Here is a 14,898-nt window from a genome sequence, read left to right on the forward strand (position 1 = left end):
TTTTGGGATTGCCCAGGTTTTATTTTGTAATTTTTTCTGTAGTTATACTGCTGAGGTATCTTCATGTGCCCAGCCTAACCCAAACCCTATTGATCCCCTAAATGAGTCCCTCATGAATGTGAAGTGACCAGGTAGGCCACAAACATCTTACGTGACGGTCCCGCTCGGTTCATCTGCACCGTGTCATGGGCAGTGGAAGGGGGCACCCAGAGATTTCCAGCTCAGTCATAACCAACTCCCGGTGGTGCCCCAATGCCATTACCCTTCATTCCCAACCAGCTGGGGTCCCCGTCCGCCCTCGTTCTCCCTGCTACTTTTAATCGCTCTCCCATGCAGCTCAGCCACGACGATGATAAGTCTTGATCAAGAGCAACAGTGATGCGTGTGTGTGAACTCCCATTTGAACTTTCATTGCCTCGGATGCACTTTATCGCAGGGGGTGTACGAGTCACTCTTGCACTTCCCCATGAAGCAACTTTCATGACAATTTGACACTTAAAGTTTCCACTGGACTTTCTTCGTGGGAGTGGAGAGGATTTTCAGTGCAAGAAATACCAACTAGCCTGAGCTCCAGATCTACCATCAGGCACAGGTGGGAGACGCAAGAAAATTCACCTTTGTGGCCAGCAGCTTCGTCAAGTACATTTCCTTGACTTTGAACTTCTGTTTTCCCTTGTGCGGTGCCCCCTGCGACTCTTCTGCTGCCTCCGACTGTGGCAATATCTAACAAGGGAAGAGGAGAAAGGTCATTCCTGGCAAGGTCACCCCTTTTTCCTGGACAGGGTTAAGCCAGGGGTATTTATTCTGCTTACCAAGTGGCAGTAGTCATCGGAGTATTCGCCTTCTAGTCAAATTAATAAACAAAGAAAATCAGTGATGTAAATTAAAATGCAGGAGCAAGCATCTCGCTAAGTTTTAGAAGCGAGCACTTTGGGTCAACGAGCGAGGGGGAGAGGTCCAGCAGACGCCGACTGTAGAAGCTTGAAGGAATTTCGTAGCTAAAAGGTCAGATACGAAAAGGAGGTTTACAAAAAAAGGGAACTGCAAGCTACTGTTTTAATTTTATTAAATAAAGGGCTACAGCGCAAGTCTGATTATATTTAACCCAGATTTCTATGCTGGGTCACAGACAACTGTCTAGGATGAAAATAGAGCCATCCACGCAATAGTGAAAGCTGAGAGATGGGAAGTAAGGGTATGACACAGCATTACTTCCCGAATATCTTAAAATAACACTGCAGCTTTCTGAGGGAAACCTGCTTTCTTTTTGGTTAACATTTTATTCTTTGATGTGCTTTATCAGGCTTGACATTCTTGAATATTTGGCTATTTTTTTATTTATTTAGGAAATTATTGTACGCAAACTCAAGAGGGAACTTGTCCAACTACCCTAAGGTGTCTTTGCAAACACATACAGTATATAGACAGATACAGATTTACTATTGAACCTCAAAAGCATTTGACAGCTGCAAATCTTCCCTACCACTTTACCAAGGAAGACACCTTCTCCAAACTAAGCCTGGCTTTGCTAAACTGAAGTCCACAAGTTATGTATATATAGTGGTCAAATGATTGTTAAGAATACATACGAATCACCTTATCGCAATAATAATGTTGTTAATGTTTAACAGTTCCATTGTTACCTGAAGGACAATGTGTTTTCTTTTTCAGGACATTTATTGTTGCCCCATCTGAGATCTGAAAAGAAAGAAAATGTATTAAAGCATGTTCTTCTAGGAGGGCACAATTTCTCATGTCAGAGGAATGCTAATCACTGGGACGGATGCCTGCGTCTTCTGTACTTAGACCAGGGCTGCCCAACCCTGTCCTGGGGACCTCACAGCCAGTCGGGTTTTCAGGATATCCACAATGAATATGCAGGAGATACATTTGCATACATTGGAAACCCAGCATATGTAAATTTATCTCCTGCATATTCATTGTGGATATCCTGAAAACCCAACTGGCTGTGAGGTCCTCGGGACAGGTTTGGGCAGCCCTGGTGTAGAGTCCAGGGAATGAAGACTGGGTTTATGCAATCTTGCTTGCACAGAGGCTGCCATGGATCTCCTTAGCTCTTCTTTTGGACAATCTGTATTTTTTCTGTTGCAGTTCTTTAAAGGGTAATTAATGGAATTCTTGTGACTCTGCTTGCTAATTTTAAATGTTTGAATATCGACCCCATAACAGCACACCAGCGGCGTTTGCAATATAGTGGCTATGGGGGAAGAAGTGATTCAGAGTCAGCAGACAGCTGCTTGGTCCAAGCTGAGCATGGCTTCCATGGTTATTGTCACTCCCTTGGCGGGCTCCATAGGAGACAAGATCAATTCACCCTCACAGGCCAGTGGAATCGGTCCACTCGGGAATGACAGAGCTCAGAGGATCCCTGTCTTTGCAGCTCGCCCATTCCAATTTTCTAATTACAGATGCTGCCCAATGGGCTGGGTAACTCATCTTCAAGGGTTTTGCACTCAGGGCTCTTGGTTTCTCCAACAGAAAAGTATTAAAGTATTTCAGAAAACAGGGAAGCCAGAAGTCAAATCCTCCTGACCCTCTTTGTGACCCTGGGCAAGTCTCTTCACGCTCCATTGTCTGAGGTACAAACTTTGGGCCTGATTTACTAAGCATTTTCCACATAGACAGAAAATGGGAGAAAACCTTTAGTAAATCGACCCCTTAGACTGTAAGTCCTGTGGGGAAGGGTCCTATTAACCTGGACTGGTAACCTGCCTTGAGCTCAGATTTGGAAAGGTGAATAATTAAATCCAAAATCCAAATCCATGTATTCCTTCTTGTCTTGATAAGTCCCAAATTTCTCATCTTCTTTGTGTTCAAAATGCTGCTGCTTCCCTTCTAAAGATCGGCCTCTTCCCTCCAAGCCCTTCACATTTTCTGTTTAGGAGATTCCTCCCTCCTCTCTCTTCTCCTGCCACACTGCATGCCAGCTGTCACCCTCTCTCTGTCCTAAGGACTTGATCCACGCAGGCTTTCCTTCCATTCTGGGAAACGACCTTGATGATCTGGGCCCATCACTTAGTTTCAATGGTGGGATAACCATCTCTTCTGTAGTAACCTGTCTAGAATGCTCCGTCAGTGTCTCTTGGTCTCCTGAACACTATTCTTCTTCAGAGCCACCTATTCCCCCCTTGCCTACGCAACCGCAAGTGACACCGTTGTCCTCAGAGCAGCGGGTGAGTTAAGGGATCGGGAGGAGGAGCGTACGAACGATTCACTCATGCATCTTGCAATTATGGTACCGGCATTATGTGGATTGACCCGTGGATAAGACAACACGATTTTAAGGACCAGTTTTGAGGATAACATTTTTTGACTTATACATAAGTATGTACAGTATTGTTAGGGAAATCAGACCTGAATATTTTTAAAAGAAAACTGGCTAACTTCACAAGAATGAATGGTATTATTGGATATGCATGGTACATTAGCTCAGTGGTTCTCAAACCGGGCCTCAGGACACACCCAGCCAGTCAGATTTTCAGGATATTCACAATGAATATGCATGGGATGGATCATCATACAATTGAGGCAGTGCATGCAAATCTATCTCCTGAATATCCTGAAAACCTGACTGGCTGGGTGTATCCCGAGGCCTGGGTTAAGAACCACGGCGCAGGATAGGTTATTATAGGCAACCATGAGAAAGCTAAACCTGCCTCTTTAATGCAAAACTTGAAGGTGTGCAAGAAATTATGCACAGGAGGAAATCTCCAGGGCTCGTGCCAAATGCCCACTGAGATTGCCAGAATACCTTATTTTGCAGCTTGAGAAAAAAGGCTTTGCATTCAGGCCTATGCTCAGATATTTTTCCAAACAGATTACCTTGTTATTATGAGGTGGGCTATAAAAGAAAATGAATAAATAAATTATATGTGATATGTCAACCAGCACTCTTGAGAGAGAGCATAAAGTGGGCTTAGCAATGAGTACTGTAACATACAAAGGTGGCCAGTGAGATGGGGAAGGGCTAGAATTCAGAGCTACAGTAAATGGGGGCTTAGAACAGACAGACAGAATGGAATTGCATATCGGAAGTTCTAAATACTGCACATTTTTTAATTGGATTTTTTGGCTCTGGAATTTGTCTCCTACTTCTCTGGGCTACTGGCTTGACTGGAACTGGCCACTATTGAGGAAATGGCGCCAAGAGCATTCATTCGCAACAACCCAGAGCATTTCCCCGGTTTTATGTTTTTAAACTTTCCCTAAGCCCAGCTCCTTGGCCAGAAGCCACAAAGTCTGCCTCCAGATCTGTGCTCCCTTGTTCTAGCCAGGCTGGGACTCCCCTCCCCTCATATCCCCGCAGAGAGCTGTGAATGCTGCCCCTTTAGCATTCCTAGCCCTGGCTAGCTTGGGGAGCAAAGACCAGGCCCAAGTATCAAATCCAGGCCTTCTGCACTGACATTCTAATTCTGGAGCAGTATTTCTCATTCTTACTTTATAATGTCCAATGGTATTTAACTTTGTTTTGCCATGTTCCAGGGTCACAGAAGAGTCGTCTATATCTAACAGCTCTTTCCGCTGCTGACCAACATGAAGTTCTGCAAAGAACAAAATGTAATCACAATTGTAAAAATAATGAAACCCAATGCACCTGAAATGCTGACTCAGTGCTGAATTAAATAAAGGGTTAAAGAACCGAAAGAAATCAGCACAATGCAAATTATCTTTTCAATTTATGTATCTGATACATAAGGTGAGATATTAAAAGAGAACTGGATATTTATTTATTTTACTGGTCTTATAAACCACCTTCCCAGCTTAACAAATGCTCGCCCTGTTAGGACTAGCATAGCACTGGGGTGGACCATGAGCATTAGCTTAGCATTAGTGGTGAGGCCTAGTCAGCCAGGGTAAGGATTCGCAGCCTCTTTCCCGGTTTGTGCCAGAATGCAGAAACATTTCTGCACGACATCAGAAGAAAAGAAGGTATGCCCAGCAACAAAGTTGTCACATCAAGGACCCCTGGCATGCAACATGGAGATCTGACAACCACCTGCAAAAAAAATATGCTCCCTCCAGCATGCTAACGAGCTGTCTGACTAACTCAAGAACAGTGTGTTATCAAGCCAGAGATGGCTCTCCCGCATCCTGTGCCTGCAGAAATAGCCAGCTCCTGCATCAGCACTGCTAAGTGATGGATCAAAGGGTCTTCACTGAAAAGACAAGAAAACTCTGGCCTGGCACAGATGAGAAAAAAAAAACAAAAAACAACAGAGTAACAGCAGCATCAATCATCATCATCATTAGCAGCAAGCGACTGCTGACAACAATGGCATTCCTGTTTCCTTCACTTCTGATCAAAGTGGGGAACCAGCTAATTTGGATGAGACAGAAATCCTATTTATTTGGCTCACGGTAGATTCTAATGTTGTGCTTTATCTATATAACAGGGTTGAAAATCAAATATAATAGTGCCACTGGTTGATCTCTCCTGTCTCCGTCTTCCCACACATGCATCTCATGGTAGTCATGATCTTGGCTCTAACAGCCCAGAGCGGGGTACGAAGATTAAAAATACCTTACCAATGATTCTGATAGTTACAAAGTGTTTAACAAGCACTTGATCTGCCTTCATTGCAAAGAAAGGAAACCTGAGTAATCAGAGCAGAGTACACTGGTTTAGATATGCTTAGTAAGTTTCCCATAAGTACAAATTAAACAAAACCTCTTACTGTGGTTGGTGATTCCTAAATCCAGTCCTTGAGACCCCTTGACTGGTCTAGTTTTCGGAATATCCAAACTTAACATTCATTAGCTATATTTGCATGCATTTAGTCAAGGCAGATTGAACCAGCTTCATTTGCAATAGTTGTGATTGCTCTGAAAAACCAGACCTACTGTGGGGTTCCTGAGAACCAGATTTGGTAACCTGGCTGTCTGGAGTGTATTAAGTACCAAATACTGCAGTCAGGGATTTTTAAATAAATAAACAGCCTGAAAGCCTTCAGCCTCCTCCCCCTTCTCACTCTCTTGAGTATCCTGCATGCCTGCCTACAGTCGGAGTGTATACCAATAGTTTTTGTTTGGGGGGGGGGGGTTACAATAATTCTGTAAACACCCACCATAAATCTTCTTATATGTTTACTACATCTCGTTTACATTTTACATAATTGCATTTTAACATTTATTTTACTCAGTATAAACAGGTTTCCATTCTGGAACTTTCATGAGCAAAGCAAGCGCCTCGGTGTTCGGGGACACTTCTCATGCTGCAGGAAAAGATATCTGGGTTGGCTTGGGAGAGATCCGCGCGTGAGCACAGTTTTTTGCACACCTCTGAACTTTACCAGAGGTTGAGGTAATATCCTCTCGAGAGCAGCATCTTGACGTTGGTGAGGAGGCTTGCACACTCTGATGATCTGTGTAAGCTCCTGCTAGGGCCACCTTTACTGAATAGGTCTCCCCAGTTTGGGTTTGTGCGACAGGCTGTCTACATAAACATGAATTTACTTACAGAACTGGTGCAAGGGGTATCAGGCACCGTAAGCGAACCCTTAATCTTCACCCCAACAGCACAATGCTCTCTTTTCTTTGGCAGCATTGGCTCTGGGACAGTATCCTCCTCTCTCTGACCCCCACTCATAGTGTCCGGCCTCCCCCCTTCTCTTCCTGTTCTGCATCTCCTCTTCTCCTCCTCCATCCCAAAGCATTCTCCTCTCTCTCCCCTCCACTCCTTGCCTAGTATCACCCTAATGTCTTCGCCCTCTTTTTGCAGTGTCAACATCTTCTCTCTACCCTACCCTCATCCACCCAGCATCCTCTCTCTCCATCCTGCCAACTGCTCAGCGCTTCCAATTTCTCTCCACACTCATACACTCAGCAACTTCTCTCTCTCCACCCTCTACCCACTCAGCATCCATTTTCCTTCTCTTTTTGTCTCCACCTTTCCACACTTACAAGTATTCATTTTCCTCTCTCTGCCTCTTCCTAATGCGACAGCTCCAGGCCTCCTCCTAAATTCAGCAGCCCCAGACCACTCCCTGTTTGGCCGCTGGTGGGATGAGTTCCAGCAGTAACTCTTCCTCTTCTTTGGCCACTGGCGGGAAGGTCTTTGCCATTGCTCCTGAGCCTTGCACTGGTAGGATTTTGCTGCCTCCAAAGGTTTGACGCTCTAGGCAACTGCCTAGTTTGCCAAATGGAAACACCAGCCCTGTTTACTTACAAATAATCCCTACTGGATTTAAACAGGTACATGAAAAAGAGATTCAGGCAGACTTAGGAAAAGACAGACCAACTATGATCTCTAATGGCACTATTGCCTGTGATAGATGAATTAATATCCTTTATGTATATAACTCCTCGAAATATTGAGCCTTTTTCTGTAAATATAAAACATAAGTGCTGCAATAAGTGAGCAGTTAAAATGCAAAAAACTGCAGGATTGTTAAATCGCTGCAAATTCAGCGTCCTGAAAAATCGAAGAACATCCCTACACAAACGCCCACCTCCTTCTCTTCATATGGTCTTTGTGGCAGCATCGAGAAGCACTGGGCTGGTGACCAAAAGATAAGGAAATCTGCGAGCAGTGGGGGAATGGCAAAGAGGCCAAAGGCTGCGCAGTCAGTAAGGGGCACATGAAATCTCTTATTCCCTACTCAATGTGCCTTACCAAGTCCAGTTTCACCTACTGGAATGCCATAAGGATAGCCATTCTTGCTTAAGAAAGCCTGAAGGATCTTGTCCTTGGCTTGTCCAATGGTGTCGCAATCCAAAACATTGACCTGGAGGTTCTGACAGGCGGCGTCTTCACTCTCATTATCAGAAACTCTCGGAAAAACAACATTTAGTTCCTGCAGAATACAAAGAAACAAAAGCAGGTTATTCCAAAACGTAGCTCATTTTATCCGGTTGAATTTCTTAAACCAAATGAAATATGTTTTATGCTTCTTATGCATTACTGCCAGGTTTGCAATTTTGAGGGTTTTTTAAAAAAAAAACCAGTTTTAACCCTGCTTTTCAAAAGTTATTGCCACGGTTGCAACTTTTCTGCACTGGTTACACACAGCAGTTGGATGCTGATCTTTTCCCAACAATGTCCGAGTCCTACAATATTAGGAGCCCTTTTACCTGGCTGAGATGGAGCGGCAGTGTACGTTAAATGCAAAATTAGGCCTTTAACACACGTTAAGACCGTGTTAACACGGGACGTGAGCAACTCTTGTGTGACTGTTGCAAATATCACAGCATAAACATAAGGAAAGCATTAATGAGATGGGTCCTACGCAAAGCAGCTCATTAATATTAAAAAGACTCCTCAGGGACTGCAATGGCCTTCACAATCTGTGATCAGCCTCTGAATGACAACTACATCTCAGGATGTACGGCTAACTTTCCTCCCGGGAGCAAGGGCAGACATTGCGCCCGTTGATGCTCTCAGAGCCCCTCTCCCCCAGATCCCTAAAAAGGGACAGCAAACCCCAAGTGACTTAGCCCTTCCGGAAATGAATATCCTGCAACCACAGTGCCCCCACCAAAGCAGATCCCACATCGGGGGCCCCCCTCCCCTACCCCCAGTACATCACCCTCCCCCTGAAGACGCCCTGTCCCTCCAAACTCTCCACCTCCTTGCTGGCCTCCTTCCTCCTGCCACTCCCCCCTCCCCCTTATTTGCAGGAGCCCCCAGGTCCTAAGAAAGCAGTAGAAATCCCCAGTTGGTCCTGCCTCACTGGCACCATAATCCAAAATGGCACTGGCCGACCCGAGGCTCCCCTTAGTCCCATCTAATGTTTTCATCTGCTGGGGGGGGGGAGGGGTGCAAGTCAACTGGGACTTGTTGCCCCTTTAAGATCCGAGCCCGGCTGGGCTGTGCAATATTCGTGTTAGTAAATAGGCCCAATTGGTGTCGGGAATTGAAAGTTTAAAACGTTCTGTTAGCCCAGGAGAATCCCTTAGAATGGAAGGGGCAGAAGTGGTGCCACTGGACTGGGAGTCCTAAGCAGGAGGTCCATGGTGGGAGAGAGGAAGGCGTCGATGTCTCCGGAGAAAATGACAACAATAAAAAGTGAGTCTGGGGGACCCCTATGAGCTGCTTGGCATTTCAAGCAATTGTAACCTCTGGCTAAAAACGGTACGACCCAGCAAATCCCTCAGCCAGAAAACCCCAGTGGTTTGATTAAAAAGTGAATTAGTCAACCCCTAGATTAGTGGCTTTCAAACTTTTTTCCAACAGAAGAAAACATTTTCTCCTCGGGGGGGCCCAGGGGAAGAAAAGCATCGCCCTGCCCCCTGGTGCACATGCATGCGTGCATTCTCCAGCCTCCATTGCTCACTGACCACTTTTACTAACCCCTTCCTCCCCAGTCCCCACTGCTCATTCTCACCACCTCCCCCCAACCCCAGTCCCCATCACTCACTGCCTCTGACTCTGCACAGCTCGGACAGTGTCAGCCATACAGTACCTGTGCTCTCAGGTCCCTTGGCCCTCAACACGAGAATAGCCCTGAGAGTTGGGATGCCACGTGGTTCTCAGGAAGTGCGAGCCACGCAGTCCCTGTGCCTTTCAGTGCCATTCTCCTGATGAAGGCCAAGAAGCCCGAGAGTGTAAGCAGCACTGCGCAGTCACGTTGAGCCGCACAAAGCAGAAGCGTCGGAAATGGGGCTGCAAACTGGGTCGTGACCCTCAGGTTTGAAAACCACTGCCCTAGAAGACTGAGAAGAGAGACCGAGAAGAGCTTGGATACGAAGACTCTGTGGGCTATAATAAAATATTAGAGTTGATCTAGTCAACGGATTCACCAGAATTTTAAACCAAACCTGACAGGAACCCTTCCCAATTTAGAGAGGATCAGGACCGCAGGTTATGCTCTCTCATCTGCTGGAGTCAGAGAAATACTGAGGGATCGCAGGTGGTGCACCAGAGTATATAGGAGGTGCCTTTTCAGTTTCTCTCTGACTCCATCTGCTGGAAGGGAGGCATAACCCAGCAGTCTGGACTGATCCTGGTAGTACAGGGAACTGGTTATTGCTACCTTCTGAGCCTGACTGCTTACAGCGACCGGGGAGAATTCCACCATCTTTCCATTGTGATCAGAACTTTCTTGGAAGCCAGACTGGTGTTCGCACCATGTTTGTGTGGCTATGGTGCAGATCTGTTCTGAGCAGTGGTTCAAAACTGAGAGTTAACGCTAATCTAGGGACCTAGGTTTGAAGGAGAAATCTGTAAGGGAGAGCTTCCTAATGCAAAGTGGAGAACTGTGAAAGGCCCTGAAACGAGGCTGGCACCTGGAGGGGAATCAGCAATTGTTAATAAATTAGAGCCATTTCAACCACTTGAGATTTACAGTCCACTTTTATTGGGGGATCTGCAAGCAGGGGCAGCACCTCAAACCCAGCAGAGGAAACAGTGCCTTGGCCATTTCAACAACAAACGGACTAATTAAGGAACCCGCTCACGCATCCCTCCGTTGTTTTAAGTCTGCTTATGCCTAGTGCCGGCACCAAGAGGGAAGGGAGTGCAAAACAGCCCCCCTTCTCCTCTGCGTTTCTCTGCTCTCCGCCACCGTCTCACTTTTTCACATTTGCTCTTCGCTCTCCACAGAAAATCTGGGGCTCTCCGATCCCTACCGAAAGACTCAGGTTTCCATACACGTTCAGCAGCCTCATCTGCCCCCGATGTACCGAGCCTCCTCTACTCTGGCACGCACCAGCATTACTCTGCTGGAAGAGGAAAAGCATCGCTCTCCAACGGTGCGGGGATTTCCCCTGCGATGGCGCACGCTTGAGGAAAGCCACCTCGGTGGCGTCAGGTTCAAAGTCCATCCTTCCGAGCCAAACCTTCAGAGCGGGCCGCCTGGGCGGAGCTTGCACCGCTGGGGCCACCTTTAAGGCAGTGAAGTGATGGGTGACGGGCATTTTGAAATCAATGTGTAAAAATGATCCCCTAAAATGTAAGGCGACGCGCAGCTGGCTGGCTGCATAAAAAAGAGAAGCGTTTAGGTGAAGAACGAAACACCGAGAGGGAGGTTCCCCTTCCTGAGCTGGGCAGAACTCTGCTGATCCTTCTCTGACTGCCCTGAGCAGCCTTTGGGGGGGGGGGGGGGGGGGTGGCTGAATGTGAACTCGCGGCCCATCTGCTGCTTGCTTTACGCTGTCGCTAGCCGGTCCCCAGCACAGAACAGTCTGCATCAGAGCACTGCCTCTTTTGTCTTTGAGAACACAAGGAACTTACAACATTTCAGCCAAAGAAACGACTTTGAATCTTTTGCTCAAAGGAGAAACAGGGTGCTGTCTAGTGAAGCTGGAAGGCCATGGCTATTAATGAGTAACAGGGGAAACGTACAGCATTCCGATATCTCTGGTTCAACAGGAAACGCAGAGCAGATGTGTCACACTTTGCAAGAAATCAACTTTATCTCAACAGATCGCACATTTTCAGCTTTTTGGGCATTTTTTTTTTCCAAACAACAGAATTAAATGACTCAGGTCTATTTCTCCAGAATGTATTTAAGTCCTATCTTTCAATGATCCTTTGTGCACTTATTAACAGAAATAAAGGTTAATCAAACAAAATAAAATAAGGGGATACCTTTTCATTGGGCTAACAAAACATTAAAAGGTGTCTCCCTTATTTTTTTGTTGGTCCACTTGAATGCATGGAAATAAAGATTAACATGACCAAGTACACTGCAGTTGTAGACACAGCGTGAGAAACTAATGTGGCTGGCACGTGGCCGGATCACCTAATGAAATTAATTTATGGAGGTAAAGAGTATGTTGAAAAGACGGCAGTTCTCAGCCACCATGCGAGCACCAATGCATCTTCTGCTCTCAAATCGTGCGTGGCAGAGGCCACCACTCCTCCGTGACCCTGCTTTTATTTATTTATTTATTTTAAGTTTTTCTATACCGGCATTCGCGATGGGTATCGCATCATGTCGGTTTACAATTAACAAGTGAAAAGGTAACAAGAGGTCATAAATAACAATAAATAACATAAATTAATTCATAAATTAATAAATTAATTCATAAATTAATTCATGAACATACCACAGGATTGAACTCGGCCACTTGCCACAGCAGCCAGTCTTCGTTCAGCGTGAACAGCGCTTTGCAGGTGATGGCATCCACGGGTCCTTTGTGTATTCTCTGATTCAGCATCGTCACAAGGAGATAGAGTGATTCTCCGACTCGCTCCTGAAACAGAAATGCACGAAGCAGGTTGTCAGACCTTCTGTGGCATCAGACGTCCAAGACTAGGCTACGGATTCTGAAGAAGAAGCAACAGAGATCCAAGGATGAAAGAAATGAAGACTAGAAAGACGCAGATTCATATTTATGAGGAGTTTAGCCACTCTTACTGTTTGTTTGTTTGTTTTTTTTGACCCAGCCATTTCCCTCCTGCTATTTTTGGGCTTCTGGCTCAGTCTGGGATCTGGGGACCTCAGTTTTCATTTCTAAACCACACTGTGAATATTTTTCCGTATTTTGTATCCCCTACCAAATCACTCAGTCCAGTCACTGTAGCCAGGGCCCATGCACCAGAGTCCTTCAAGCGTGGGTCATGAATCTGACCACTAGGTGTCGCCACTCAACAAAGATTTACTCCCTCCCCACCAGGGTTTGTCCCAGCCCTGGCCCTCCAGCCCTGACTGTCCTTGAAAGCAGACGACTGTGCCAGAAATCAAGCCCAGGTTCCTCTGCATGGCTGTGTACAGCAGTGTCACTGAGTCACCAGTGGCTCCCTTACTGCTGCTCTAAGGCAGTGGTTCCCAACCTTTTTTGTGGCACACCATCACCTTCCCTTCCCCCCACCCCTGCCATCATCACCTTCCCTTCCCCCCATCTCTCACTCCCACCATCTCTTCCCCTCTCTTCTCTATCCCTCCACTCTGCTGCAATCAATACCTTCTCTTCCCTCTCCCCAGGTATCATCACCTTCTCGCTCCCCCCAACCACTCCTAGCATCATCATCGCCTTGTCTTCCCTTCCCTCCCATCCCCCTTGACCCCTGGCATCACCACTTTCCCTTCCTTCCCTCTTGGGCTATTTGCCTGGGATCATCCTTTTCCTCTCACCTCACTCCCTGACATCATCACTTTCCCTTTTCTCTCCCTCCCCCCCCACCCTCTTTCATCATCCTCTTCCCTTTCCTACTCTCTTCCCCACTTTGGCATCAGCACTTTCTCTTCCCTTCCCTCTCCCTCAACATCCCCACTTCCCAACACATTCAGCTGTCCCTTCTCCCCCATGTCCTGGAACTGACTTACCTGGTGCTGCTTCTTCCTCCTCTGCCTGTTTCCCTCTGCAGTGGGAACTGCACATGAGGGCAGCAGGCAGGGGCGGACTGCAGGAAAATATCAGCCCGGGGAATTTTTCAAAGCCGGCCCATGGGGGATCCGATGCCCTCATGCACTTTCCCTGCAGCCCATGTGTCAACAGCTCCCAAAAGCACGCCAAGTGGACCCTGGAACCTGGCAGAATTGGGGCAAAATATCTCCAAAATAAACTTCATCTTTCCTAAAGAACTAAAAAGTTGAGCACATTCTAGACCAGGGGTGAGCAGACCTGCAGCCCTGCATTCCATCCATGCAAACTGGATGGGCCCCCTACACATCTGCTTATATCTCTTAGAGAGATACCCTGGGTTCCTGATCTGGCTCTTGAACCAGTTGCAAGTAATGACACTGCCAGCCAGTGTCAGACACACACACGTGCTTGGTCACAAACAGATTTTTAGATTTCAGAAACTTTATTGGTACATAAACACTGACACACAAAGAAACATACTCTTTCTCAGACATAAAGACACACCCACACACAGAGAGTGTGTGTGTGTGTGTGTGTGTGTGTGTGTGTGTCAGAGAAAAAGATACACGCACACACACACTCTCTCTCTCACAGACAAAGTGTGTATGGGTGTGTCTCTCTCACTCCTTCTGACACAGACCCACAAACACTCTCTGTGACTTGCTACTGTTGCACTGCTGTTTACGTGCTCACACAGTGAGCGTCGCCAGTCCAGCACTGCTGCATCATAGGGTAAAGTTCTTGCTTGCTGCCAATCCTTCCCCATTCCGCAGAAGACCCTCTCCCTTTCCCAATCCTATTCTCTAGGACAGAGATTCCCAACCGGTGTGTCGCCAAGCACCAGCAGGTGGGTCGCATGCCACCCGGTCTCCCGCTGCTTTGCTCTCCCCTTCCTCCACTGAGTGGGAGGCAGACATTTTTCCACTGCTGTCGCTGCTGCCTGGGCACATTCAAGCCCAGATGGGAATGGCAGCAGGGTTAGTGGAAGATGGCAACTGCAGCTGGCCTTTTCTTCTTCTCGCCTCTGCAGCCCAGAAGACAAAGTGATGTGCAGTGGAGGGAGTGGGAAGAAGAAAGAGCCGTGCTGCACTGAAAAGCAGTGGCAGTGATAGAATTGGCCCTGAGAAGTAGCATTGGCCTGGAGCAAAATCAGAAGCAGCAGGCAATCAGCAAGGGAGACTGCAGCATTATTCCCCGGGGCCGATGGGTTTCTTCTTTCTTGGGTTGCTGGGGCTTTAGGAGGAGGCTGCTACAGCTACCATTTGTGCTCAGTGGGTGGGGGGAGGAAGTGAGAGATAGATAGAGCCAGTCAGCCAGTCATCCTGCCTGTTTGTGAGAGACAGTGTGTGTGTGATTGAGAGTGTATATAATTGTGATTGAGAGCCTGTGTGTGAGAGAGAGCATGTGAGTGATTAAGAGCCTGGGTGTAAGTGAGAGAGAGAGATCATATGTGATTGAGAGAGATTGGTCAGGGAGGTGACTGGAGTGTGTGTGTGTGAGAGGGTGAGAGACTGGTCAAGGAGGTGTCTGGTGTTTGTGTGTGTGTGCAAGAGAGAGAAAGAGTGAGACTGGTCAGGGAGGTGACTGGTGTGTGTGTGTATGAGAGAGTAAAAGACTGGTCAGGGAGAT

The 14,898-nt window shown here is 46.9% G+C and overlaps 1 protein-coding gene across 2 annotated transcripts in view; it reads right to left on the reverse strand.

The window, feature by feature from the left end:
- The window catches only part of PLXNC1 (plexin C1), a 109,432-nt gene that overhangs the window by 25,707 nt on the left and 68,827 nt on the right, over positions 1-14,898 (reverse strand). The window contains exons 21-26 of one of the 2 annotated variants that reach the window (XM_029601621.1): positions 12,010-12,156; positions 7,634-7,814; positions 4,459-4,562; positions 1,644-1,698; positions 813-844; positions 616-723 (exon numbers count right to left, since the gene is read on the reverse strand). In XM_029601621.1, coding sequence (XP_029457481.1) covers positions 616-723; positions 813-844; positions 1,644-1,698; positions 4,459-4,562; positions 7,634-7,814; positions 12,010-12,156 — 627 coding nt within the window. The other variant, XM_029601622.1, reaches the window with a different exon arrangement.

The sequence above is a fragment of the Rhinatrema bivittatum genome, chromosome 4 (assembly GCF_901001135.1).
Source record: "Rhinatrema bivittatum chromosome 4, aRhiBiv1.1, whole genome shotgun sequence".
Lineage (NCBI taxonomy): Eukaryota > Metazoa > Chordata > Amphibia > Gymnophiona > Rhinatrematidae > Rhinatrema > Rhinatrema bivittatum.